The 27,979-nt window shown below is 40.3% G+C and overlaps 1 protein-coding gene and 1 long non-coding RNA gene across 5 annotated transcripts in view; one reads left to right on the top strand and one right to left on the bottom strand.

Moving 5' to 3' along the window:
* On the top strand, positions 1 to 27,978 carry LOC148424486 (uncharacterized). 2 transcript variants are annotated; one of them, XR_015865296.1, is made up of 6 exons: positions 1 to 136; positions 1,807 to 1,943; positions 2,092 to 3,188; positions 4,080 to 4,161; positions 21,456 to 21,758; positions 25,759 to 27,978. It is a non-coding gene; the product is annotated as an uncharacterized LOC148424486 (long non-coding RNA). The 2 variants fall into 2 exon arrangements; XR_015865295.1 differs by having other exon boundaries at positions 1,807 to 3,188.
* cd276 (CD276 molecule) overlaps positions 1 to 27,979 on the bottom strand; it is an 86,438-nt gene that overhangs the window by 4,809 nt on the left and 53,650 nt on the right. For all 3 annotated transcript variants that reach the window (XM_088412342.1, XM_088412343.1, XM_088412340.1), the window contains 3 exons: positions 25,736 to 25,873; positions 21,431 to 21,472; positions 11,192 to 11,231 (listed from right to left, as the gene is read on the bottom strand). In XM_088412342.1, coding sequence (XP_088268468.1) covers positions 11,209 to 11,231; positions 21,431 to 21,472; positions 25,736 to 25,873 — 203 coding nt within the window. In that variant the 3' untranslated portion in view covers positions 11,192 to 11,208. The remainder of the gene's footprint in view (positions 1 to 11,191; positions 11,232 to 21,430; positions 21,473 to 25,735; positions 25,874 to 27,979) is intronic.

The raw sequence follows: 27,979 nt of genomic DNA, 5'->3' as shown, positions 1-27,979 counted from the left end.
GATGAGACCGAGGAACTAAAAAAAAAAATGGTTGAGGAGAGTTGGCGCATAATGAGCAAAGACGCTTAAAAGCTCGGTAAAGATCATTACCAGGAGGATCAAACGCATGCGAGACAATTTCTCCGAGCGGGGACTGGTAATTATGAAGCATGGTCCATAGCTTCACAGAGACAATATACATTTACATTCATTTGCATAGCTCCCATTACCTGTAACATATCAGTGTTTGGTAAGATGGGAGGCTTGCCCCGGAAATAACATCTCCGGGGAACTTCTCCAACAGTTCAATGTATGTTTACGTCCTGTAAAAATATAGAAGGCAACCTTGACCTCACAAAGCAATGTAGTGGTTTGCGGTATAGTCCTTATGCAGTTAGAAATTCACACAAACAACCCGCATACGCGACAACACTACACATGGAAAGACATTGGTTAAATCCCCGGAGTGAAATGAACTAATATTGATTCTTGAAATTATTAAGCCGTTAAATGCCAGAGTAATGGATGGTGTGTTAACTCATAACAGTACAGAACACAGTACAGTACACCAGAGGCGGCCGACGTTTTATTAATAAGTATATAAGAGCAGGGTGACATAATACGGAGGTGCATTGATATACAAGCCTAATGGACTGAAGTAGTTCTTGTGCCGCAAATCAAATCACGCACCTGAACTCCTATCCATCCGTCCATCCACTGGTAAAATTCCCTACTCAATCCGAGTCGCCACCGATATGTTCTACGCTCTAATCATTACATTTGACACCATTTCTTTTTTACAGTTAGTAAAAGGCAATTCTAGAATGGATACATTTGATTATCATTACTGTTAAGTTATGTAAAAATATGAGCGTTCCAAAATAAACCGCATTCAACTTTTGGCATTCTGTTGTATAAAGGCCAGTGCAAACATGCATCTTCATTTGCTGACAGTTCAGTTGAGATCAATGCATCTCTAATGTCCACAAAAAGAAAAAAAAATATGAATCCAATATTGCTGTGGCTGCCAAAAGCTGCTTCGCCTTGCAAAAAGATTGCAAACTGTGAGGGACTTCTTCTTCATCTTTTTTAGTAAAACCAATGAGTAAAAATAACTATGCATAATGGAGAAATGAAAACAGGCTGGGATTTTCCTTGCTTAGCAACTTTGCCACAATCGCGTCCTTGAGTCTCCACTACTTTCTTAGAGCCCTGAAGGAGACAACTGGAGGCTTCCCGGGAATATCTAACAAAACATTAGTTTTAGCATTTAACTCATTCAGTCAGCCCAGTAAAAATGGATCTTTGGCATCCATCGCCGTCAACGGGAGCGAATGAGATAGATGGACCAGAGATGGTTAAAACTTAAGGGATATGTTTCTTGCATATCTTTTCATGCTACTAAAAAATCCACCGGGAGAAAAGTGTCACAATAAAGATAGAACCGAACAATGTTTGGTTGTTCGCTACCCTCAGGGCCAGCGTTTTCTATGGCGCTTCTCCTCATTTGGATTTTTGGGTTCCACTGAGGTCCAACTGCCAATAGCAGCTTTCCGCACACCCTTTCCAATTAATTCCAGGCACGTTGAGCATTCCATTGCACTTACCAGTTGTTGCTACCCTAGTCTAATAAAATGTGTTCTTTACCTCGCGAGAGGTTTTTCCCCTTCCTGGTCAAGGTATCCCACCAAAAAAAAAAAAAAAAATGCCTGTAGCCGTTGTGGTGTTAATTATAAGACTCCCACCCAGAGCCCACCGTCGCCCCCCCTCGAGGCTGGTTTGAACATGGATGTGCATTAATCTTGACTCTTCACTTCACACTAAAAGGATGGTTTGAAGAGACTCCTGTGGTAAGGCCCAAAGGCAAGGTGACTGGAGGAGCAGGAGGAAGGTTGAAAGAGAGCAGAAAAATAAAAGCGGCACTTTATTCGCCGCTCGCAGCAGGATGCCGACCGCCTCGATAGGTGAGCGAGTCATTTTTTTGCCCCCGCCGCTTTACATCCTCACTATGTTAATCGGATTGAATATTTAAAGTGACACAGTATGACATTCCCGACGACCTCCTCCTTCCACCTGCGCTGTGATTTGTTTGTTTCCCGATGCGGCGTGAAGGTGACCGTCAATTTCCAGAACGCTGAAGGGCCACGGCGTGCTTATTTTCGCTGCCGTTTTATCGACACTCCTTAGGTAAGCGCACAGGTCAGCGGAGCCAATTTAGTCTGTCGCTTTCAAGCTGTATTTGCTTGTATTTGAATATAATCACAAGACACAAATGACAAAGTGATCTTAGTGGAGCCTTGGATCTAATACCCAACAGGTTTCATGGAAAATTCCAGATAAAACAAGAATTTAAAAAAAATATATATTTTTTAAATTTTACACCATCTCTATAGATTTTCGTGGGGGGGATACATGTTTTTCTGTTGGACAATGGCATCATAGAAGGGTAATAATAATGATAATGAATAAAAAATGATAATGCATTTTTCTTTTTCCTGAATTTTGTATGTATGTAAACATAAGTCTTTTTTCATCTTTGAAGAATGCTTCACTATCTGCCAAAGTGAGTTTAGTGCCACGGAAGTGGTATTATAAGGGTTAACAAGGATTGATTAGCACGTCTGCCTCACATGCGGAGGTTGCGGGTTCACCTACCTGTTTGGAGTTTGCATGTTTTCCCTGTGCTTTCGTAATCCGTCCCTCCCACATTCTCCAAAACATGCATAGCACGTATGTTGGAAACTCCCAAGTTGTGTTTGAGAGTGTGAGTGGCCGTTCGTCTCTGAGTCCCCTTTTGATTGGCCGGCAACCAGTTACCGCTACCCCGCCTACTGGCCAAAGACAGCTGGGATAGGCGACAGCAAGCCCGCGACCCTTGTGGATGAGCTACAGCGGTGGATGGATGGATCTCGTGGCACTTGTGTGAGAATTTATAAGCAAGTCCAACAACAAAATCTATCCTAAATTATGCCTTCAGTGGAAGTATGGGTGCTTATTTAGGTGTGTGATTTCCACAAAACTACACTTTTGAGATCAATTTCCATTCATTGTGATATGTCTGTAAATCAATAGTGCTTGACCTGAGACGTTCCACTATATCTGTACTTCCTTTTGATTGATTCCTGAGGGCCCGGTTTCTTTCCAGATGTCAGATGAGGCAAACCCCTGAGAAGTTGTGGGTTGGTTGCCTCACTCCAAAACAGTGACAAGTGAGCAAGCTTATTATTTTCCATATAGTTTGCCCGTAGCATATCACTGAATTTGGGACTCTCCACAACAAGTCCTTGCCAAATGAGCCACCCCATTTATAAAGAAAAATAAAAAATCTGGGAACAAACCCTGCTGGTTGTTTTTTTTTTTTTTTCTAAGATTATAATTTAATTAAAGAATTGTTTTATAGGGGTTTGTCAGTCCCCATGACTACTTGTGTTTTTTTTCCCGAGCACATTTTTCTGTCATCTACAAATTCACAGCCGTCGCAATATCCCAAGCGGTTTCCATAACGCCCATGCATTTCCGTATCAACAGTGCAACGCCACAGAGCTCATACGCACGCTCTCGTCTGCATTATGCCTAATCTTTACCAGTTAATTGAGCCCAGAGGCAGTAAGGTTTCAATGGAGGCTCCTCAGCTTTTTTTTCCCCTTTCTTTCTGGCAAAAACAGGAGAAAGAGCTCTCTCGGGGAGAGGAGTGGTAAACAGAGCAGCACTCTCGCCTTGTTCATTAGCTGTCATTGATCAGTGATTCATTCAAGTAGCACAGCCGACGCGAGAACGTTTCTCGCATGGTCTTCATACGGATGTGAAGGCAGTAAACTTTGCACAGAGCTTTTTGCGCAATACTTAGTTTTTAGGGGCTGATCATCGGGCAAAGTAAATGCATTCCTGAAATTGACATTTATTATTCTTCAGATGAATGAAATGCCTTTGTGTAGTCCGGTTCATGGAAAGTTAGAAAAAAAAATAGTCGGTTTGAACAAGTTTAGTTTATATTTCGTGTCATTTTGTCTTTCACAACTGGGCATACACCACAAAAATAAACTTTGAAGCAGCTAGTTTGGATGCATTCTTTTACTAGACATTCTGCTTTCTTTTATTAGACACCACAGACCACCTGGACAAGAAATAATTGGAAGAGGGAGCTGATTGGCCAACATGAGGGATGCAGGTCAACACAGGCAGGTAAGCACAATCACATTGTTGAGGAAGACACAAGGGCGACCAAACATAATGACCAAAAACCCCATAACTCAAAACACAATTCAAAGCCCAGACAAAACTCAACACAGACAACCCAGATGCTAACACACAACTACCAACGGAACATAACATGCAAGTGAACGTACTGTGTCTGTTCCTTCCCTTACATCCCTGTGTCAGTGGGAATTACTCCAACAGTCAGTCAAGTGGAGGGCTAACCACATAAAATTTTTACACTTTTGCCATTATATTATCCCTTAGAAATAAAAGGGAGCGGTTCCTAATTATGTGCCTAACGTTACAAAACGTCGATAACAATATCGGTTTCCACTATGACTGGAAAAAAATGCACAAAATAAGATATATTAGGTGTAATGTATGGCACTACAGTAATACACAGTTAGCTTTTCCCGTGCTAAGTCTTGTGACATAAAGCTATAAAGACCAGTTTATGGACAGTCATACTTAAACATAATAAGTGTCTGCAGTCAAGATAGTGCCACTTGGTACAACGCTTCACTGAACTCCGGACGAAGAAAAATTAAGACGTGCGCTGTAGGTGAGCTTGCATGTTACTTGTTAAGGCAGCATGAGCTGTGAGCGACAGCAGCCCTTGTCTGTCTTGAGCGTGCCGCTTATATTTATGTTTTGCTGTTCTCCGGGCTCAATAGACAGCTGAAAAGTGCATCGGCTACCGAGGCTCTTTTTACTAAATGCAAGGGCCCTACAGTTGAGTGAGAATAATGTAAAAACCCATAAAAAAATCAGTGTAAAGTGTGTAGCGGTGCTGTGCATGATTGACAAGTCAATACATATGCACAAGGTAAGTTTGCACCCAGGGCCAAGATGACTAAACTCTTTTTCATCAGCAACTTGCTCTACTTGTTTCTCGCCATCTCGGTGGTTATCAACGCGCCCCCATCACGGCGCGCGTACGTTCCAACGAGGCTGAGGGGGATAAAAGCGCAGATAAGTGACTGTGACGGCCGCATGCATAATTGAAAAACTACAGCCAGTCAAAGCCAACTTAAAGACATCACACACACCTCCCTTGGAGAGATTCCAGTGTTAAGCATCCTTCTGTTACTTTCCGCCGAGCCTCACCTGACAAATAAGACAGTGAAGGACTCAAGGTATTCCCCCTTTTCCCTCCCGCCTTGTCCTCACTTCCCCTTCCTGCCAACAGCATCAGCAAAGAGTTTTAATCTCTTTCCCCTTTTGGGGAGAGCTCTTCAGATAACGCCGACTGTGCAGCAAACACTAACGGCAAGGACTCCTAATCTTAGTGGAGTATATGCGAATACGTAGGGGTGGATTAAATCTATATTTCTCAGATGTGCTGAAGCAGGAAAGAAATTGCCATTATGTGGCACTAATTACACCTTTGTGGAGAAAAATCTTTTCTGCGTCCTGAGGTATCTAACAGGAGCTACTTTTTACCCCTTTTTTTTTTACCCCGTTTTTTTTGACTTGCGAGCCAAAGAGCTCTATGGTTGCATGATCACAAGTCAGCCTAAATTGAAACGGATACCTTTGCGGAAGAGATCGCAGTCAATCCATTCAACCGTATCTATAGTGCTTGTCATGAGGATGGCAGTTGACTGAGAGGCTAGCTAGTCAATCACAAAGCAGAGAGAAAAAAAAAAAATCACACTTATTTACATCTATGGACAATTTCCAGTCTTGTACATCTTGGAATTGCTCCCTCTGAGATTATATTCGAACTACTGAATCAACATTTTGTCATTTCTATGGCTGTGGCTCTTTGGTGGAGCAAGTTTGGAAGCCGACATTGCTCCAGTTTGGCCTTGTTGAAATTACATTTGCAATTGGCTTACCTAGTTAGACAGGGATATTTTTATTTTTTAGTATTTGTTTTTTCATTGATTAATATTTTCTCTAGCTTCCCGATTCTGGTCTGGTATTTTTTTGCAAATCTTAACAATGCAGGGTTATAAAGTAATGCCGCAAAAGCTGATTTAAAACAAAACAAAACAAAAAGGACCCATTTTTATTTTATTACACAATCTTCTCGGAATCATAAAATACGAACAAAGAGTGAAGTATACCTCGTTTTCAATAAGTAACAAAAGCAACACTCTGTAATGTATGAGGAAAGTCATACTAAAGTTATTTAGCCCATATTAGCAGCAAAAAGTTCATATTTTGTCTATAACTAATGTGCTAACTATTTTTCATGTACGATGAAGTATTTTTTTTTTCCACTTGCAAATTACCTTCTCATTCTCAAGGCTCACCTATTTTTAAGAATTGAAAAAGTGACGTTCACAAACAAAGCTGTGGTTGTTACCTGACATAAAATGAGTCTGGGTGACCCTACACTTGAACGGTAGTGTATGTGGTAGTCAGTGATGGTAAAAATATTACTTAAAATCTTGCCAGTTATACAGTTACAGTTAACAAAGTGTTTTGATACCTTTAAATACTCAATTGACTTCCTATGGGACTTGTTTTGTTTATTGAAGTTCCGACTTTGGAAGTTCCACTTTTTTATGTCAAAACTGACCTAGAGAGAGTACCCGGTGTGCCTCAGACAGTTGTTTACTATGTCATCCGATCTGGGTTGCAGGTAATGACGCCATAAAAGCCCGGAGCGAATAAACTTAAATCAGGGATGAACATGTATCGATAAGGCAGAGGTTTATGAAAACAAAGTGCCCCCGGACTTCCGAACAAGTTAATTAAATGCAGACACCGGCTTGATTAAATAAGATATGCCGTAGTCCGCGTAAATGCGCAAATCGATATCAAAAAGTGCCACACAAATATTAGAATAATTGATGGAGGATGATTCAGCAGCCCAGAGGTCAAAAAGGCCGACAGGATATTAGCGAGCAATGAGAGCAGCGGTGAAGGTCAGCGAATACTTCGGTAATGACAAACGCCCTTTCCTTGACTCCTACGGGCCAGACTTTATTTTGGCTAGTTACAGGAAATTACTTTCACTATTTTCCATCATCTTCTGCTCGCGCCGGGCTCGCACGCTTCGGCTTTATAGCGATGACCAATCAGGGTGCAATAAAAACAAGCTGTAACTTGCCAAGCCTGTAATGAAAAGGATTCACACAACTGACACCAAAGCGACGGTTATTAAAGTAAGAGTTAGAGGCGCGTCGGAGCACGATACAGTGCGCTTCCGTACTTTATGTTAATGTCATCTGCTCTATTATCGCCTACCGCCTTTGTGATGCATGCATGCCTGTATGGCAGCCAGGAATAATAACCAAATTGGTAGCTTTGGGATCCGCAAAATAATTAACAATCCGTTCTGGTGTCGTGTCGTTTGAAAAAGGGCCATACCTGCTGGACATACGGAAGGAGTCGCCAAACTTTTTGAAATTAGAGCTACAGTACTTCTTGACTTCTGATGCGAGGAGCGTACTTATGGAACAAAATTGCTTGAATCTTATTAATATGGTATTATTTAGTATCGGTTATGTTAGATTTTGTGGAGATATGTTTATGATACAAAAAAAAAAAACAGGAATAATATTACCGTAATTTCCGCACTATAAGGCGCACGTAAAAGCCTTAATTTTTTTAAAAGCGCCTTATAATCAGGTGTGCCTTATATATGGATCAATATTGGGATTCGTAGACAGGGAATGAAGTGATAAAGTAAGCTTTACCTGTTTCTTTTGTGTGCTTACAGTTGAACAAGGTTGGTCATATTGACATTGAGTTATTATGCTATTGAGAGTTTAGAGTTATTATTTGAGTTATTATTGTTATTACTTTGAGTATTACTATATTGTGATTGAAAAAGTTTTAAAATATGTCATCAATTGAGGGTGCGCCTTATAATCCGGTGCGCCTTATAGTGCGGAACATACGGTAATTGTTTCTTGGTTCTGTGGAGAATAATCTTGAAAACAGGACTTTATTCTTTTTATAATATATATATGTGAGATTTTACATCACATCGGAAGAAAAGCACATCAAAAAAAGAACAAAAAAAAAAAAAAATTGGGCAGATTTTAAAGGATGTGTGTTTTAGAATTCCAGAATTTATAATACCTAAGATTCACTCACATTATAGTATTAAATTTCATTCCTCAGTTCCAAACTTATTTTTCTTAGTACATCAATCGTCACAGAAGCGCTGTTGATATACTCGATATACATCTTTTGGCCATTGATGAAAGAAAACATTAAAAATATTAAAACGCGACTAGCGATAACATCAATTGTCACTCGCACTCAATCCCACAACTAATCATTGTTAAAAGCCAAAAATAATCATAATAAAACACTCTACCATAAAATGATTATCAAGCAATCGCTGTATCAGACCAGTGTCAAGATAATATTGTATTGTGAAGATAAGAGTCATCCGCTTTATTTGGACACGGCAAATGCACGCTGTTCGTGACATACGCTAGGGGAGGGGTCTACGGAAGTGTCCCAGGAGCAGTTTGGAGGTACTTACTCCATGATACCACAGCGGTGCATTTTCAATGCGTCGAGCTTGCATGTTTTTGGAACGTACAATAGGTGGAAGCTGTTGTGTCCGGATAATAGTTACGGTAAAAAAATATACAATATATATCTATATTGATAATGACTGAATGAGCGATTAAATTGCCCATTTTATGTTTTGACATTTTACTCTTAATACAGATAGGTTGAGAAGGAAAGCACAGTGGGATTATCACAAAAGAGGTATAAACTTACCTTCAATGTAATCATGAAAGTGATTTTACTAATGGCAAGAATAGACTGAACCGTAACGGCTGAATATCCGGGAGAAGGAGTTGCGGCGGAACAATATGAGTCTGTCATGCGCTGGCCCGAACCCTCTTAGTCAGTCTCATGCAGAGGCAATCACCGAGAGAGGTTACGCTATCAGAAATGTGACATCTCGCATCTTCTCCAAGTGGAACATCGACGCCGCCTCGGATCTACGCCTCTGACGTTTGACGGCGTTTGGGTCGCGTCGGAGTGGGCAAAGTGGAGTGACGCCAGAGAGTCCTTCTCAGAACGTACCCTTGCCAGAGGCCGCCTGTGCGTCAGTCTGCGCCAAGCCCAAACAGGCCACTTCAACCCCCCCACTTCGTTGATGCCACATTCACTGAATTGTTTTTGATGACAATTCTAGATGATGGGCCCTATAATGGTGGCTTGCTGAATCCAGTTTGGCATTTCTCCATCTGTTTTAAAGTATTTGGCTTGTGTTGTACTTTGAAGGAGTACAATATGCGGAAGAAATAATATGGTTTTAGTCAGCTATGGGGAGCAATACAGCTCCAGCAATATAAGCGTTGATGTGTTTCAAGACAGTTGTAGCAGGAGTGTAGCTGTCCATAGAGATAGCTACCATATATTTGGGACCATAAGGCACGTTTAAAATCCTTGAATTTTCTCAAAACTTGACGGCGTGCGATATAATCAGTTATCGTTATTTATTTTTTAAATAATCTACTGAGTTTGAACGTGAGACAGGCGAACGTGAGTTTAACTGAGGGGATAAAAATATTCATTATTTTCCTTTGTACATATATATTTATAAACACCAACAAAGTGTACCTTTGCTATCCAGATACCAAACGCAATTAGCTTTATCAGGCTAACGATTTCATTTAAGGTCAACAAGCACTAACTGCCATTTAATTCATTCATACATAATGTTATATGTCGATTAGAAATATAATAGTGATGAGGTTTCAACAATAGTACAAGAGTAAGCTACGAAGAGGTCAGTATCTGTCAGTATTCCTGCTATTTTTCTCCTTTGTCTTCTTCTTGACGAGCAGGCTAAGCATGTTTGATGCTTGACTGCCCTCTCTAATTTGGACAGCTAAAACTGTCTCACTATAGATTGTTTGCAGTGACAGGTCATATTGTTGTATAATATAGCCCTAGTGGGAAGTTTTCTACTTTAGTTTGGGAAGCTCCGTGTGCTAATGTTGCCTTTAATGAAAGCCTGCTAACTACTAAACCTATAAGTGTGTTTAAGCACGCAAATAATATCAAATATTTGGCCACAAGTGAGGGATTTGTACATCAAGATGGTCTTTGCATATGTGTTTTTTTTTAATCCATTCTTCCATTGTACCTTTTCCATTTTGCAATAATTGAACATTAGTGAATGAATTGAAGTTTATTTTGGTCACTCTCGATTGGAAATGACCCCAAACCTGTGATAAAATGTTGGCAAATGCATCATGGTTCGTTGCAGAGCTTTGAAGTGGATATTTTTAGTCAAACTATTTTTAAATGAAAAACTTTTAAAGTTGAATTGCTCAACATGGTTACTTTTTTCCCCACAGCCCTACACCACACTTAAAGTAATTTGACACATTGGTTAAGTTATTTGGTAGATGCTGCTGTTTTGGTTAGCATGTGGTTTTCAGCAGCTTAAGAATGTTGAAGGAAGCCAGAATAATGTCTTGAAATGCAAAGTTTGATTGCTGTTTTTAGGGGTTTGTTTTATCCCATGTGTTGCTTATTTGCGAGCTGCTTTAAAAGAATCCATTAGGGCTTTTTGCACTTGTTTGCATATACTTTCATCCACTTTGTATGATCTCTTTAATAAGATAATTCACACTAATGCTGAAGGTTTTGGAAATGATGTTCAAGATTGCACCCTGAAATGTCACAAATTACCCAGCGGCGCTCCAAACACTGTAGCAAAGAGACCGACAAATGAATAGAAAATAAACTAAATACACATAGTTTTCAGACAAAAACAAGCTCATGCTTTGGAGTGTTTACAATTAATCAGAGGTTTGATGGCAGCAGCCGAAGGGAAGAAAGTTTTGTTTACATATTAAGTCCAATAAAACAGAATTGTCACATCAACGCCGTGATTTGTAAAATCAAAATGCCAAGACAGCTCATATTTCTGTCGAAGCAAATTAATCCCTGCCGAGGCTCATTACGCCGCCACTTACCCATAACCTCCCAAGACTCTCCCCTTAAGGGCGAGTGTGTTCCAAGGCAGACAAAAACAAATAAAGACACAGGTGATCCGCATTCATATCACACTCACCCTTGTTGTCTCTGGCCTTAGCTCTTCAGTAGCGTCATTGCTGAGGAGGAAAAGACGAGATTAGTGTAAGACTCACATTGTGCGGAAAGTCCCCTGCACCAATGGCGCCGAATTGGGCAAGTGAGATGGATGGGCGAGCTCTGGCAGCACTGTGCTGTCAGGAGAAGTGGCGATTACATTGGAGGAGGGTGCGCACGGTCTAGGTCACTCCTAGCGGTAGGTAGTGAAGCTTTCTTAATGTGTGGTGTGACTGTAGCAAGAACAAAATGAGTCGATTTTATACTGTATACATAGAATATAAAATTTAAAAAACAAACAAACAAACACAGTATTGTGTTTAATCTAGTGGGGAAGCACTGCAAAGTAATCTTTTGCTTTTTAATGCTATTTTCTTCACTTTTACTTCATCGGTTTACAAACCTTTTACAAACTCCAGGATCTTTATCTATTATATTAGCATTTTCTTTATTCAGCCATTTTCATTTTTGATTGGTCAAGAATTTGTAGAAATAACACCCACACATGTGAACGAGCCAAAACTATAGAATTAAAAAAAAAAAAAAGAAGAAGAAATTCAAATTGTGACTAAATACCGGTAATAATGGTTTCACAATTTTGATTAAATTTAGAGAAATTTAAAAACATATCACGTATTGCACATGAATTTTAAACAAAAACAGGCCTCAATAAATGCTAAAACAAACAGTTCTCAAAGTCCTAAATTTAACCTGCCAGTGTGGAAATGTAAGTTAAATACAACTGAACTCGACTTAGGCAGTGATTGTGACAATTATCACGTGGACCATATTCCACAGTATGAAAATGACTGCACTAGACAATAAACCCCTAAATAAGAATGATTAACGCCGGCTCGTGAAAGTGCGCACGCGTTTTTTGTCACGCCCTTCAGTTGAACCGCTTGCAACAGCAGGATTCTATCTAATTTGAAATCAATGCAATATTAAAAGGTTGATAATTCCTGTTATTATCCGAGCAGTGTTGCCAGTCTCCCGGGTGCCACCCTGGAAGAAATACGCTGGCGTGCAGGCTTTTGCCGTCAAAGCCGCGAGCGCGGCGTTTCCATAACGTGTGTGTAACCGCTAAACAACGCGGCACAGGGAGGGCTCTTAATTAGCACTCTTGAAGTTATCCGCCGACCCACATCTAATAAAGAAGGCACCGCTGCCGTCCTATTTACATATCTTTAGTTAGTAATGCGCGGCCGCTGGGAAAGCGGCGGCGGCTGAGAATGCGTTGCCAGTGAAAAGAAGGGCATGTCAAGTTGAGCCGCTTTCCGCGGGCCCTCTTCCTCTCAATTATGACTAGTGATGTATGCGAGGGACCCTAAGGTCTGTCAAACAAGGTTATGATATAATGATGTTGCGAGCGGCGATGGAGCAGTGTGTATTTGCAAGTCAATTGTAACAAAGGCTACTTTTTGATTTAACCTACATATTACGGTGAGGCGGAAGATAAACACGTTGAATGAACGAGGACGTCATCTGTTATGTGATTTTTCATGGAACGATACACCCCCTTGATGTTTGATGTTCTGAAGGTTGTGAAAGTTGTACTTTGTTTAACCCGGTGATTCTCGACCTTTTTTCAGAGATGTACTCTGTGAAATATCTTTTAAGCCAAGTAGCCCGTTAACCAACGCAAAACATTTTGGGGTTTAAAAAAAAAAGAAAACAACAAAACTCAAAACATGCCATCAGCGTATGATTTATTAAACGTTAGACCCTTTTAAACTTCATTTGTATTGGTCCACAAAACATAATTAACCCCTTATCCTCTTTTGGATCATAGAAGAAATATGAAATAATATTATTCTTCAAAAAATAATTAATATAAAGTGTTCTCAAAAAGAAATAATTATAAATAAACATTTGTCCGCAGAAAAATATTCAACTTTTGGGATCATAGTAGAGATGTGTTCACGAAAATAAATCATTAATTCGACAGGTGACGAGAGGTGGCACATGACAAATTGGGTCGAACCATTCTAGTATGGGGGAGAATCTGGCTTTATACAATAATGAAATTGAATAACCTACTTAACATATAATTTGTTTTATGAACTTATATTTTCCTGAAACAATTACAGTAATTTATTCAATAACTATTTTTAAATGATTTTTCATGTTTGTTTTATTTAAAATCTCGCGTACCCCCCGAAGTTCCTTTAAGTACCCCCATTTGAGAGCCAGTGCTTTAACCAATGTTCAAACCGTAACAATATGTGATAGATCTCACTTGAGCCAGTAACCAATGATTGCCATCTTTTGCGTACTATAAGGCATGTTCTCAACCAACGGGTTTATTTTTTAATTTGGGGTAAATTGAGTTTTAAAGCAAACTACAGCACAGGAAATCTCCTATTCCAGTGAGGGGCGATCATTTGTGAGTGTTGCAAATGTTACGTTCTCGTCAGGGCTTATTGAAATATCGCAAATATTAACCAAATGTTTGCCTGAACTGTTCTTGGCGCGAGGAAATTTTGAGCATTTTCAAATTTTCTTGTGAGAATAAATAACGAAAAAGTTGGTGAATATTTGGCAAACGGCTGGAGAATGTTTGCGCCCTTAAACAAACACCTGACGTATGTTTCTGTGGAAAACAAGCGAAGGTTGGAGTTGAGCTCCCTTATCCCATTCGTCATTAATGTTAAAGGAGTTTTTAAAACAACGTTTTAACAGGTGAGCATTAGCATACCAGTGGATGTTTGCTTGAAGTTGTATGACAATAAACCATGTTAAAATGTTCCATAAAACTTCACCAGTATAGTTCATAAAAGTTTTATGAGAGAAACAGTTGGGACTCTTCTGCAAATTATTTCAAGTATAACTGATCTCATTGGAATTTTTTTTTTTCATGAATGTCACCCAATTAGGGCAGCAAGGTTTCTATCCCTGCTCTTTTAATGTTTTTTAATTTTTTCTCTCAGATTGCCTTCTACATTTCAGAAACATGCTCGATATGTTCATTGCAAACGCAATCGTCCAACAATGCGAGCGTAAATAGCTGGCTGTCTTTACATTCCGGCAATTGGCCGGTGGCCAATCCCATGGTGTACCATCAACCGGGAAAGGCTCCAACTCACTCGCGACTCAAATGAGGACAAGATTTATAGAACATGTACACTATGTCTGCATTTACGGTGTATTGCTGCGGTTTAGTGCTGCAATGCATTGTACTGAGCATTATCATCTTTTCATAAGGCTGACTTTTTTTTTCCTCTCTCAATACATGCCCTCAATGGGAATCTATTATTTTGCGCAGCTGTACCTAATGTTGTACCTGGAGGATACAGGGAGAAATGGAGTAGCTGATATTGATTTCTTGAGCGGTGCTTCCTTACTAACATCTACTCTAGTTCAATATCATAACACAATACAGTTCAGGACAATTATACCAAAAAAAAAACAATTGTCTGTATTGAAAACGATGCATGTATTGCGTATCAAAGTCCCAGAGGCAATTAAAGACGGCGAGGAACATACAGCTAACGCTCCCTATAGAATATTGAAAGGCTGGCAGTAATTCGCTGCGAACGTAACGCTGTGATTCCCAAGAGAAGCATAAGGCGAACACTCCGTTCCTCGCGCATTAAGGTGTTCTATCTTTATTGCCGTACGTGCCGGCGAATAACTCGATAGACGGGACAGAAGGGGGATATAAAAAGAACAGAGGTGACTTTGACTGATACGGCCGTCCTTGTTTCCGTCCGTCTGCAACACACACACACACACAACTAGCCTTTAGGCTCATTTATGCTTGGACAAAAATAGACGCGGGCGCTTTAAAACGGGATAAAAAGCCTTTGTACCTTCATGTTTGTATACTATATCTGCCAGGTCTAAATCAAGATTCTTCCCCAAGTTAAAACAAGTATTGACAACAAAAATGACAACAAGTGATTGCGAGCAGTTGTGTTATCTAGCTGTGTTAAATCAAGTCAATACTCGGCTTACTTGGGAGATTTGAAGGGATTTTAGCGTTTGCCGTTAATTGCTTCAAAGTGGGCCAGCTCCAGTGTTTAGCTCCGTTTGAATTCCAACTCGCTGAGTTCTGAGTGGACTTCGCCTCAGCGTGCACTCAGATCTTATACAATCCGTCCATTTTCTATAGCGCTTACCCCGTTGAGGAAAATGAATGTTTGAATGTGAAACAGCAGCTAATGAACACGTCCAAGAGGACAATTTTCGTCCCTTTTCATCATTCCAACAACTGATATCTATGAATAAATTGGTCTTTAAACAAGCACTCTTCAAGACCATGTGAAGCCTCGGCGTGCACGCTCACAAACCCGAGACCGCCTCTGACGGTAGCGCTCGCGTGACTGCGGCGCCCTCTAAACAGCGCATCACGCTCAGATTACTGAACGCGGCGCAGAGAGGAAGCGGGAAGGCTGAACGTCCTACACATATCAGAGGAGGAACACATGCACTTGGCTGTCTATACTAGTGGCGTTCTGCACGTGGAGGGGGAGGTGCGCCTGCCCGTTGGCGTCGCGTGTGACGCCGCCTTTAAAAACCTGCAAGAAGTGGTCTATCTCCCCTACATATCTAAATCGGAAGCCTGGAGAAGACGATAACAACCACCTTGAATCTAAAGTCTAACACCCGCCTTCCTCGATTAAAAGACAAATTAGACACACTGTACGTCAATGAATGAAGTTCTATTGGCTCCTCCTCAGACCCAGCCTATTCATTTGTGTCCACCGTTGTGTCCCTTTCGGCTCAGCGAGACAGCAAAGTTAATTGCATCCCACCCAAACGCATGAGACGTTGGATTGGAATCGGAAAGGCCGGGATGTCCTCTACTGAGCGCGCTAGAACTCAGTAAAGTAGCTTTAATGAGTCGATAGATATAGACCCAAAACAAATGTCCGCTATAGTGGACACAAATGAATAGGCGGGCTCTCGGGAGGATATATGATTAGTGTAGTAAAACCATCCATCCGTTTTCTACGCCGTCATCTCCCAGGTATTTGCAGTTAATTATAAATTCACCTACAGGATTTGTGTTTTTATAGAGATAAGAGAGATAAGAACCTTGTCCAAGATGAAGACACCCATAGGGAACTTTATGCCTGAACACAACTCATTCATGTATAGCTATCATCAGCGGGAAATAATAATATACTGTACAGTACATACTAATCACTCTTGTACCCGTACTAGATATGAAAAATGAAATGTCAGTCTTTCTGCATCATTTAATAACTTCTTTTATTTAGGAGACTAATGATTAAATGAGAGTTTGCCAACAATTGTTGATGTTAATTTAACTTTATTTCATCTAAAAATTAACATAAAATCATCAAAGTAAAAATATTTAGTTTCAAAGAGTGCTGTAATCGCTTCCTTTAATGATTTTTTTTTCGGTATTATGAAACTAAATAAAGCTATTGAAACCAACTTATCAAAACAGGCTTTTTTTTTTTTCTTATAGCCTTCTCATACAAACGATTTTCAAAACTTCTCACTTTTCGGTTCAGTTCTGCCCATCTGATGGTACGCCACAGTGTTTATTTGATTATTTTTGCCATGAACCTTCTGGAACATTTTTAAAGTAAAACTATATGTATGTCCATGCCCATGAAGTTAGTAAGAATAACATTGAACTAGTTAATTGAGTTACTGTTATTTACATTTTATGACATTTAAATTTCTCTCCCAAAAAAATAACTGTTGAACTTTGACAGCCTTAATATTAATGATAATAATGATGATAATAATAATAATAATACTAATAATAATGCAGTGAAATTACACCCTAAAATTCAAAGGGTCTCAAACACAATAAAAGGTCAAAGAATTTTGGCTATGACCTGAAAATGCACAACTGTGAATTGAAAGCAATTCCAGGTCAGATATCATTATCCAAATTATTAAGATGATCGTGAAAAGATGTGCAAAGTTGTTATGTGGGCAAATTGTGTTACTTGGAATAATAACCCTAACCCTAAATTATATCGCATCCTGATTTGATTTACTTGTTTTTTTTATGTTTACCAGTCACTTGCCTCGTACCGTATAATTAATTATATGATCACGGTTTCATTATTAACCTTAATAATCTGAGGCACAATTAGTCTTCATAATATTTCATACATACCAAGGTTTTGTGATCACAAAACTCACATGAATTGAATGGTGGATTCGGGCTTGTCAAATGTTTTCATTCAATTATTTACTCAAGCCAATATATCACTGAGGGGTGATAAATGGTGAGTGTCTACGGTTTGCTCAAGTTTACCAGAGGTCGGCAGAATGTGTTTTGAATGCGTTCAAAATTCCTTTACGACAAAAGCGGAACAAGTGAATGTCTGGTTGACCGAACCCGGGTGAGCTTGGACAAAATCCTCAGATCAGAAGATCACAAGCACTCGCCGACGTTCACCCCTTAGTCACTAAAAAGCTTTTAGTTGAGCTTTTTAAAAACATCCTTTACGTTAAAAAAGCTACAAATCAAACTCCTGTTTTTTGGGTCATAAAGAGCGATGCGCAAACACTATAAATAATGCACGTCCTACACGGGAAACAGAGCCACGTTGAGCGGCGGGGACCACACAGCACTAAAAGTGCATACGTGCGCACTACGAACCCGCAATTCGAGTGCTGTTGTTCAACATTATTTGGCACGAAGCTATAAAGCCAACAAAGGAATAGCTCGCCCCAGCGTGAATGAATGGGCCCCGGTTCCTAGTTATCACCGCTTATTGTCCCAATCAGGCTGCCTTTGAAAGGGAAGGCGTGCTCTCCTTCGGACAGCTCATTAAGATAACGCACGTGAGCTCCCGGTCGTCGCAATTAAAGTGAGGCTTGTTTTGGGCGTCTTTGTCTCGGGCGGGAACCCGGGCCTTTGTCAGCACAATTGGAGCCAGATGGCAACACAAAAGCCGCCTGTCTGGAGTGCTTACTCGAGCCCATCTCAGAAGGCGAGAGCCATTAGCTCGCCTTCGCCTGCCCGGACGGAACCGCGACCGCGACGGGGATCGAGGGCAGGGACGGCGGCGAGTTGTCGCTGTGATCCGCCGGCTCCTTTCGCCCGCGCATTTCACCCCGCCCCCCTCGCTCGCTGAAATATTCAGAGCGGCTAGTTGCGGGAGAGCTGACCCCACTCCTGGCTGCACAGATCGCTCTGAAACATTCATGAGGGAGGCAATAAAGAATAGAAAAAGTCATCGCCGCCGCCGCCGTCACCTCGTGGCTTATTAAAATCACACGGTATTAACTTTACTGTTGGCGGGAAAGGCTAAATTATTCAATCGGACTAAAGGAGGAGTCAAATGAATGACTCTAATGAGATTAACGTTTGAGGGAGAACTGCTAAGGATGGTGATGGGCGTGTCACTGAAGCTACTCAAGTTTGCGTCGTCATGCTTGTTTGTGAATTTGCTAGTGGTGCGCACATTGGTACGGTCGCGTTAATGGAAGCCACGCAGTGTTGCATGCCTCGCTGCGTGGCGATTCGGTTATTGTAGCTTACTCTATCGTGGGTTTTCATTTGTGACCGTAACTTTTCTATTGCTGGTTTACAGTGCTATTTTTTTTGCAATGTTTTTCCTTATAAGTCAAAACAGTCAACGATTTTTATTTATTTGAAAAAAAAAAAAACCCTGCCTCCATTAAATGGGTTTTCATTCATGACAAATCTATATTGCAGGCTTTCCTTGCCATTTTTTGTTGAGATTATGGCTACTGCGTGTATTTTTACGACCGTAAGCCCCGTGATATATCAGAAACACCGTACCCACAATGATCGCTGAGATAACATGAAGCTGACAAAAGTAATAGAAGAAGAAGTAACAAATGACTGAAAATTAACTCTTTTTAATACACTTTTTGACTAAGGTTTGCATATTGTCAGCCACATAGCGTAATTGCCCAGGTTATTTTTATAGTTTGTGAAAAAGAGAAAAAAAAAAACAAGTCACACACTGCTATTTTTTCTATTGCAGTACTTCTCAAATAGTGGGGAAGTCATGTGAAGGGTAATTGCAATAAAATAAGAATTTTCATCATTTTTAGTTTCAGGCACTTTGATGTTTGCACCTTATTTTGTTACGGTTAAAAAGTATACTAAAAATGTTGTTCTTATTTTCCAAATAATATTGAAGTATGAATGAGGCAATAATGCTATGTGACCAAGAAAACATATACTTTTATAAATACTGTATATATTGTATTCATTTTTAATTCCTACTTTGCTAGCGCAGCTTAAAATGCTGCTGACTAGTGCCATTTCTGTTCACGTTCACTTCATACATAAAGTATTTTTTGATGGACAGTTGCCACTTTAATGTTTCTTTTGTATGTAGAATTTGTATTTATTTATTCATGTTGTATGCGTTGCGCTTTGCCGGTGTAAAACTGGAATTTCTAAAAGCGGGTCAAACAAAGGCCTAGTCTTTTTTGAAATGTGTGGTCCTTGGTTTAGAGAAAACAGATGCGTTGTCAGTTGAGACCCTGAACTGGATGAATGTATATGAAATTGACGGATCACTGGACATGCCCTGTAATTGGTTGGTGACCAATTCGGGGAGTAGTCTGTCATTCTTTGGCTCACAGCAACCCTGAACAAGATAAGCGCTAGAAAAAAATGGATGGATGGATGGTGCTTTTGGGCGCACGAGTAAACAGAACTATATAATACGCTCGTGATTTTCTTGCCAACTGCAACGATTGAGCTAGAAGCGCTGGCCTTGCTATCAACTCCTAAAAACGTCTCTTAATTTCCCCGCTGACATTACATAACGTGTCTCATCTTTGTTTTCATTCATTGGCCATTCTAATAAAAGTATGAAATTGATCAAGAGGCAAAACTTTAAAACGCAAAGCACTTGAAGGTCCTCCCGGGACGGTCCCTTCCCGGTACTCGATGTAAGGCTTGTTTTACTCTTTATAGCCAAAAATATCTAAAAGCTAGACCAACAGGCTTGATATACACGAGCGCTCTACCGGCGCCCCATTCGGTGCAACTTGAACGTCATGAATTTTACGATGTAGCTTTTGGGGAAGGTGTAATGTAAAACAGCTTGTTGGCGTCTCTAAACGAGTGCATCTGTCTCCATTCAACACACGCGCACGCATATACACACACACTTGACTAAGAATGATGCCAACAGGCTGCCGGACTTGGTGCCTGGAGCAGGTCTCATTTTTTATGTGCATTCATGCTTCATCAGCATTCACTGGCACTTGAGTAAACAAAGTTAACATTCACTAAGTGCTTCTGTTGGGTCGCCCTAACACCTGCCCACCTGCTCTTTCTCTTTGCTTCGGTGTCCAACCGCCACATCGGCCAATCCATCTTTCCGTAGCGTTCGACAAGCAACATTGACTATTGCATCAATTTGCAAGATTGCACACTGATTTTATTGCTGCTGTTTTTTTATTCGTTTATTTTCTTGCTCGGGTCAAATTGTTCAATGGAAGCCTGCAATTAGTGAATATCGGCGTGGCTTTTTGGTGGGTGAGGAACCTTTTGTTGGTAATATCAGCTAGGTCTTTGCGAACACAGTGTTGATTCAGATAACGGAACGGAGGGAGAAACTTGAATCGGCAATGTTATGCATTTGTATTAGAGGTTTTTGTCGAAAGTTGATGTGAGGGCCTAGAGACACCGATCTAATGACGAGGATTCAAAAAGACTCTGAATCAGATTAGGTAATAAAACACCATCTTTACATCGTAGCCATTGGTGTCTGAGGATTGTTTTTAATGGATCCGGTATGTTGAATAGGTCTTGGACTGTTGTGAGATTCGATCACTCTGATTGGATGTTAGGTGGTGAATCAGTGTAAGCGAAGGAAAGCCTTGATATTTTCGCTCAGTTTGCACATTGTCACCCTCCACGGTGTTTATCTGGACGCAAGAGCAAGAAGATGACTGTCACTGTGGTGCGAGAGAGACCGTAATTGTATTATATAACCAGAAGGGTACGTTGAAGTGAAGAAAGCCAAACTATGCAAATATATGGGGACACAACTGGATATACAATCTTTACAATATTGTTAATGATTTTATATGCCAGCACCGTGAAGAACTTTCTGAACAAAGCGGAATAGTGACTACCGCCGCCAGTGGTATGGAGGAGTATCACTTCTTACACATGCGCAGACAGACTATATTTCTGTAGTTACGAACAGTGTGTGTGTGTGTGTGTGTGTGCGTGTGTGTGTGTGTGTGTGTGTGTGTGTGTGTGATTAGCAAGTGTGGATTAGCTGACCTGTCTTTGACTCTTCTTCTTCTAGTTCCTTGGCCTCTTCAGCTGTGGGAAAAGAACAAGAGGAGTTGGTATGAGTGGAAGGTGGCGAGCACAACGCAGTCACTTCATCGACAGCCCGGGGCGAGCTTAAAGGACAAGCTGTGATGAGAGCGCCTGTATGGCCATCAAGCTCAGCGCAATCGCGCCCTGTTGCGACACACGCACACAATCACAGCCATAGCCAGCCCCAAAACATACCATCCATCCTTCTCGCCATGAGAGTAAACACATTGGGCTTTGGCTGCTGGCTATAGAACGATCAGTAGAGTTTGGGAACAACACCACTGCGGTGAGTGACACTTACGTACACACACGCGTGCCGAGATGCTATGTCAAGGAACTTTGGAGTTGTGTTTGTTATGGGAAATTGACTTTTTAATGGCTTTTTCACAAATACTTGGGTCGTTCATGTACCCCCCACCTGCCAAGTGTGAAATTAAACAACCACTTAGTTATTATTTGTTTTTTGTTTCCAAAATTGTCTGCAAGTAAAACATTCTTCATCTCGTTTCAATCAGTGGTTCTCAAGTGGGGGTGGGTGGAGGCATTCAGGGGGTATGTGAGATTTCGCGGGGTTCCTGCATCTATCAGCAAATCTGATTCAATGTTATTTCTCTCGTGATAGAAACGGTATAGTTTTCTTTTCAAATTCATATGGATGCACGTGGTCATTTTTGATGCACTTTTACAGCAGATGAGCCAGAAATTAAATAGATGTTGTTACAGGATCTCTCTTCTGGAGTTGCTAAACAGAGTACATCTAGATATAACACTACAAATGTAGTTCCAAAGTTTAAGCCCTTATCCCACCAAGAGGCTCTTTTGATCTCATCTGGGCGCGTTCAAAGTTGCCAACGTATACACAAATGTCGCCAGGGGTTGCCTGACGTTCACCTGTACTGCTCTTGCCGCAAGGAAATTTTGAACATGTAACTCTGACAGCATTTTGGCGAATGACGGCGAGCTTGAATGAACCCTGACGAGATCAAAAGAGCCGCAACTTCACAGGCCCTCACCAATGTTAACCCCTCAGTGGGGTAGCGGCTTTAATAAATCAGACGTGGATGACCCACCACTCTGCTTTATTCCTTTATTTACTTATCTATTTATTTGCTCATCCATTCAAAAAAATGTAAATGTTATGAGGTACTTTGCAGAATTTTTTTCATTTTTTTTTAAATTAAAGGGACAGCGTGTAACATTTAGACTTTTTTTTATTATAAAGGAATACATTTAATGATCGTAAATCTCAAAAACTTGCAAATGAATGTGTTCTTAATGACAAACTGTGTGTTTTAAATATATTCACAGTTCTAGTCATCATTAAATTATATTACATGGGGGATAGCACTTCTCCAGAGGCGGCCATGTTTGTTACAGCTACGGACAATGGTAAATGCATCACCTGCAGCACCTCCTGCTGTCTGCAATGAAAAATGGTCTAAATCTTACACACTATCGCTTTAATTGTACATCATTGAAGAAAGGTTAAGAACCACATATTTTAATTACCACCCTAGACAGATATGTTGCATGATAACCCAGAGACACTTTTAATTAACCCTTGTGCAGTATTTTGACCATTTTGGGTCATTGCCTTCCGCATCATTCGCAAAGTATTTTAGCCCAGGGATGGCACACTCCTATGAGTGTGATAACTAAGTGGGCGTGCCATGTAGAACTTTGACATCTTATCACCATCTAAGTGAAAGGAGTGGACAAAATACTGCACAAGGGTTTTAAGGCAAATGCGTTTTTACAAAATCAAGTCACATGTTATTAGTGTTTCAATAGTAACAATAACAATGTCCCTTTTTTTAATCCAGTATAATAATCTAGGATGGCAAGTAAAACATCACTCGGTTCTGGTCATTACCATAAGGGAATGTCTTGTACCACACACACACACACACACACACACACAAAAGTAATGGTGTGGGGATAGATAGATGGTGCAATGCCACCATCTCTGCTGTCACGATATCCACACAGAGCGAAGGAGACATTTGAATAAAGGTCAGCCGGTGTCTGCAACAGGGCCCGGAGGTTTAAAAATAAATATGAAAGTGACACAGACTTAGTAGGAGGAGAGTAAATAGCTCCATGGAACATATGAAATCAAATGAAACGGAAAGAGGGAAATATATATAATGCGATGCCTTCGGCAAGCAAAGGGCTTTTGGGGTTGCGTGGCCCCCTTTTTGTTGGGAGGGTAAGAAGGCACTGAAAGCAGGATTGATTATCTGGTTAGCCGCCTTATTGAAATGTAAAAGCGGAGACGCTGTTCCCTTCCAGCGGCGCCCGGCCGTTTGAAGTGGAGGCCTTATTCGCATACGATCCCGGCTGATAGAATGACACAGTGTGAGAACGGATGCGAGGACGGAGGAGTATAATAGCCATGGTGTGTACCGCATGCGCACGCCGGCCTAATTGCGCTTGTCTTATCTTTAAATGGTGTTCCCGGGCCGAACCGGATTGCGGCGGACTCGCTCCTTCCCGCGTGTGGGTAGCGCGCGTGCAAGGAGGGGTCAGTTTTAAAAAAAAAACTGGAAGTGAGTAAGTAATTTATCTTAGCTGTCTTCCCTGTCATAATGTATGTGGGCCTTCACAGTGGATATCATAACCCAACCAAGCAGCTGGGACTATTGCAGTCAGCAGTGAAAGCTCCGATTCCGGGGGTGGCATTCCACTGCTATTTCTGCAATATTTCTTACAGCCTTTTTTTACGCTGTCCTTAATCACCTTTCGGTTCTGGCATGATAGTACAATCATTTGCCTGTAACGCGAAAAACGAAAAAAGTATCAAGGAAAGCTGAAGTGCACAACTTAATTAACTCAGAAGTTTTTTTTTTTCTTTCATTCTTTATAATAATTTAGTACTGTTGTGGGCATAAAAAAATAATTCAATTTAACGGACAAATAGCTTTAACGGACGACCCCTAAACCCTATTAGAACATTATATCGAGGTTCCGCTGTGTAACAAAATACTGATCGAGGACAAATGCACAAATTAATTAACAATGTATGTGTGCGCTAGTGCAGTGATAATGATCAAATTGAAATGAAGTGTGCAAAAATGCCAATGACGCGACTTTGTAGAGCACAAGCTACAAAACGAAGGGTGAGAGTTTGCCACCCGCGGATGAACCTATTTGTGGATACAAAAACAAATACAAGTAAAATGTAAAATGACAACCAAAAAAAAACAAGAATAATTGCAGCTTACTCTCACAAACTGAACAGTACCAAATCGCATAGAAACTTTCAAAGTATACCATCCTTAAATCATTAACAGCCCATCAAATCATCTTTCGTGGAGAATATTTTAGCGCTGTCAAGTGATTCACTTTTTTAAATTAAGTAATCACAAAATTTTAGTAATTCAGTGTGATTAACCACATTTTCAATAAATACATTTTTACTTTAAAAAATCACGCACAGCATTTTTTTCCAAAGACTAATAGTTGTAATAGTTTAGCTTGAGACGATATGCCAAAGATGTGCAAAGCTTTCGCAGTGTTTTGACAATTTTTGGGTCAGTCTCACATTATTTTAGTCAAGGGATGACGAACTCTTGGAATTATGAACTTGGTGGAACACAAATGGTGCGCACCGTTGGGTATTTATGGCGAAAAATAGCCACATCATATATATATATATATATATATATATATATATATATATATATATATATATATATATATATATATATATATATATATACACATATACATATAAAACTTACGGATATGAACACAAAAAAAATACTAATATAAGATTTATTCTGTTTTGCTATAGTTTTTACAATGTTGCAAAATTCTTGGTGCATCCTACACTCGGTAACAGAAAATACCAGGATTTGATATTAAAATTAAGGGTGCATCCTATACGTCCTATATTAGGGGAATTACGGTAAGTGGACGCGCCATGTTGAAATGTGATATGTTGTAACTGTCTGGGTGAAATTTCAGCTCCCTAGTGTCTTTCTTCAAAACTTTCCCTTTGATGAGAAATTGATGTCCGTCGGTAGGTAGGAAGATGAAACCTTGTTCACAGATTTTTTTTTTTTTTTAAAAAGTCATATTTTTCTGCAGAAAGATTTTTTTTCCAATTACCGGCAACTCCTATTTGAAAAAGCTGGCCTCCAAAATGAAAGTATCCCCATTTTATTCAACCTCGAAAGATTATACATTGACACCGGCTTGGTGGTGAGGCATCATTAGTGAGAGGCGAGAATGCCCATCGGCCTCGGATGGCCTCCTTACCTTCTCTCCTTGCCTCTTCGCAGCTCTCCTTGATCTTCCTGCGGCAGACGGCGGCCAGCGCCACGAGCAGGACCAGTAGACACACGGAGAGGCCGATGGTCACCCACAGCGCCACGGGGGGGAAGGAGATGCTCTGACCTGAAGCAGGGGAGGGCGTAGGAATTCAAGGCGAGAAAAGTACATCGCGCTGACTTACTGGTCACTGTAATCAAACTCTTAGACTCTCATGGTGCCATTTTTTTTTTTTTTTTTTGCTGTGAAGACATGGTGATCAAACTCTTACTCATCCCATTAATTCATTTTCATAGCGGTTGTGGCTAGAAACAGATTGGACTTGAGATGCCACGAAATAAAGCAGTCAGGTTTGAACCTCATTGGCTTTGTAGTGAAGGCAAGTAGCAAATGGATTCGTGACCACTATTTTATCAAACACATCCATTGCAATACTCATTGAAGATGGAATTTTGGAATTTAACGGGCCAACAATGTGGAGCAGGTATCCAAGACCAATGAGTGATTCTTGACGACATTCTCTAATGTGGCAATAGTGTATTGAAACTTCAAAAATCATACAACATTTTTAGTAGACACATCATAAGTGACCAGGAACATCTTATGTATACGTACTTAAATCTATAGCACACGTATAACATTTTTAAACCTTTATTTTTATGTATTTTGGGTTCATTTGAAAAAAAAGTTATCAATTTCAGAGAAAAGAACGACGTCAAAATTTGACCCAAACAGTAAATGATGGGATCAAATTGCATTTACTGATGAGCGATAACAATCTTTTAGCTGTTTTAGCATCCAAAATAGAATTCTGGAAGACAACAGAAGCACGAGTCAACCTTTTGCTCTTTGTGAGAATGGATGGATGGTAAGAGCCACTTCAGAACTCCTTTCGAGTCATTCCGTCGAGTCCAGATGGCCGATTGCTGTTTTTTCGCTCAAACAACATTGGCACAGCATTAAGCAAGCTGGAGCTAACTATCGCCTTCTGCCGTGGAGGTTCTGATGAAGGGCATTTTTGCTGCATTATCTCCAACAGGGATTAGGACACAAACACGATTATGCATATTAAAACATAAATTGTGTTTTTAATTAATGCTTTTTCGACACAGCTCTCTTGTAAAATCACATAAAAGTGAGTTATGGTGTCTCAGCAAAGGACAAACTGATGAGTAGAAGCAAAAAAAAAAAAAGGGGGAAAATGGTCAGCATGAAGAAAAAAAACTATCAGAGACACAGACAAATTTCCCCTGAGCATTCAAACTGAACAGAGGGAGAAGAAAAGAAAACAGGCGAGCCAGTGAATGGCTATGAGCCTGGCGGTAGCACAAACAGGCCTCCTTCAGAGAATACCCGCTCTGGCCAGATAATAACGAAAGGGGGGGGAAAAAAATACAGAAAAAAATATTTCTGGCTTTGGAAAGAGGAAATGATGAAGCATCTGCAAAGACTTGGCATGAAGTCTCAAGGCAGCCAGTCAAGGCTTTATACAGTGAAGCCAAGATGGAGGGCAAACAGAGGGGATCCTTTCCCGATTGAGCCTCCGTCAGAGGCGCTCCATCTGATGACAAGAAACAATTGTTTCTGTTTGTCCCTCGCAGGAGGTAATGAAAGAAAGGGCTACAATGTTTAACAGGGAGGAACCCTACAGGTTACATTCTATAGAAATATATAGTATTAATATGTACACAGTAATCATCTGCTACTTTCTAGTTGCTAAAGTGGTACAAACTTGGAGTTCCAGTAAAACTGGTGCAATGTGACCAGCGGTTATCCTCGTTAGGGTGAGAAGAAAATGCCAGCTGACTTTGGGTGAGAGGTGCGATAAATCTTTGAATCGACACCAGCCAATCATCGCAGTGCACGGAGACATTAACAACTAACGACACTCGACTTCAAAAAGTCAATGTTCCAATAACCGCTAATAATGTCTATCAGTGGTAATGAGCGTTTTGCTTAATCTGACAGTGATTTTGAATGGGGCAGAATTGACTCAAAAAGCAGTCACTTTGAAGACCTTTTTACCTTCTTGACATGCACGGAGAATAAGGTTTTATTCTGGTTTTTAAAAACCTGGATAAGACTCCTGAATTAACCCTCTTCTAACCCCAAAATGTGGTCATGTAAACAACTTCAGATTACCTCCTTTTAACTGGAATTTGGTTCCTGTTCTGTGCATGCTTTACTGCAAAGAATCCATGTCTTTTCAATAAAAAAATACAATAAATATAT

The sequence above is a fragment of the Hippichthys cyanospilos genome, chromosome 4 (genome assembly GCF_059441005.1).
Source record: "Hippichthys cyanospilos isolate Australia breed blue-spotted pipefish chromosome 4, RoL_Hcya_1.0, whole genome shotgun sequence".
NCBI lineage: Eukaryota > Metazoa > Chordata > Actinopteri > Syngnathiformes > Syngnathidae > Hippichthys > Hippichthys cyanospilos.
This window is presented reverse-complemented; position numbering and strand designations above follow the sequence as displayed.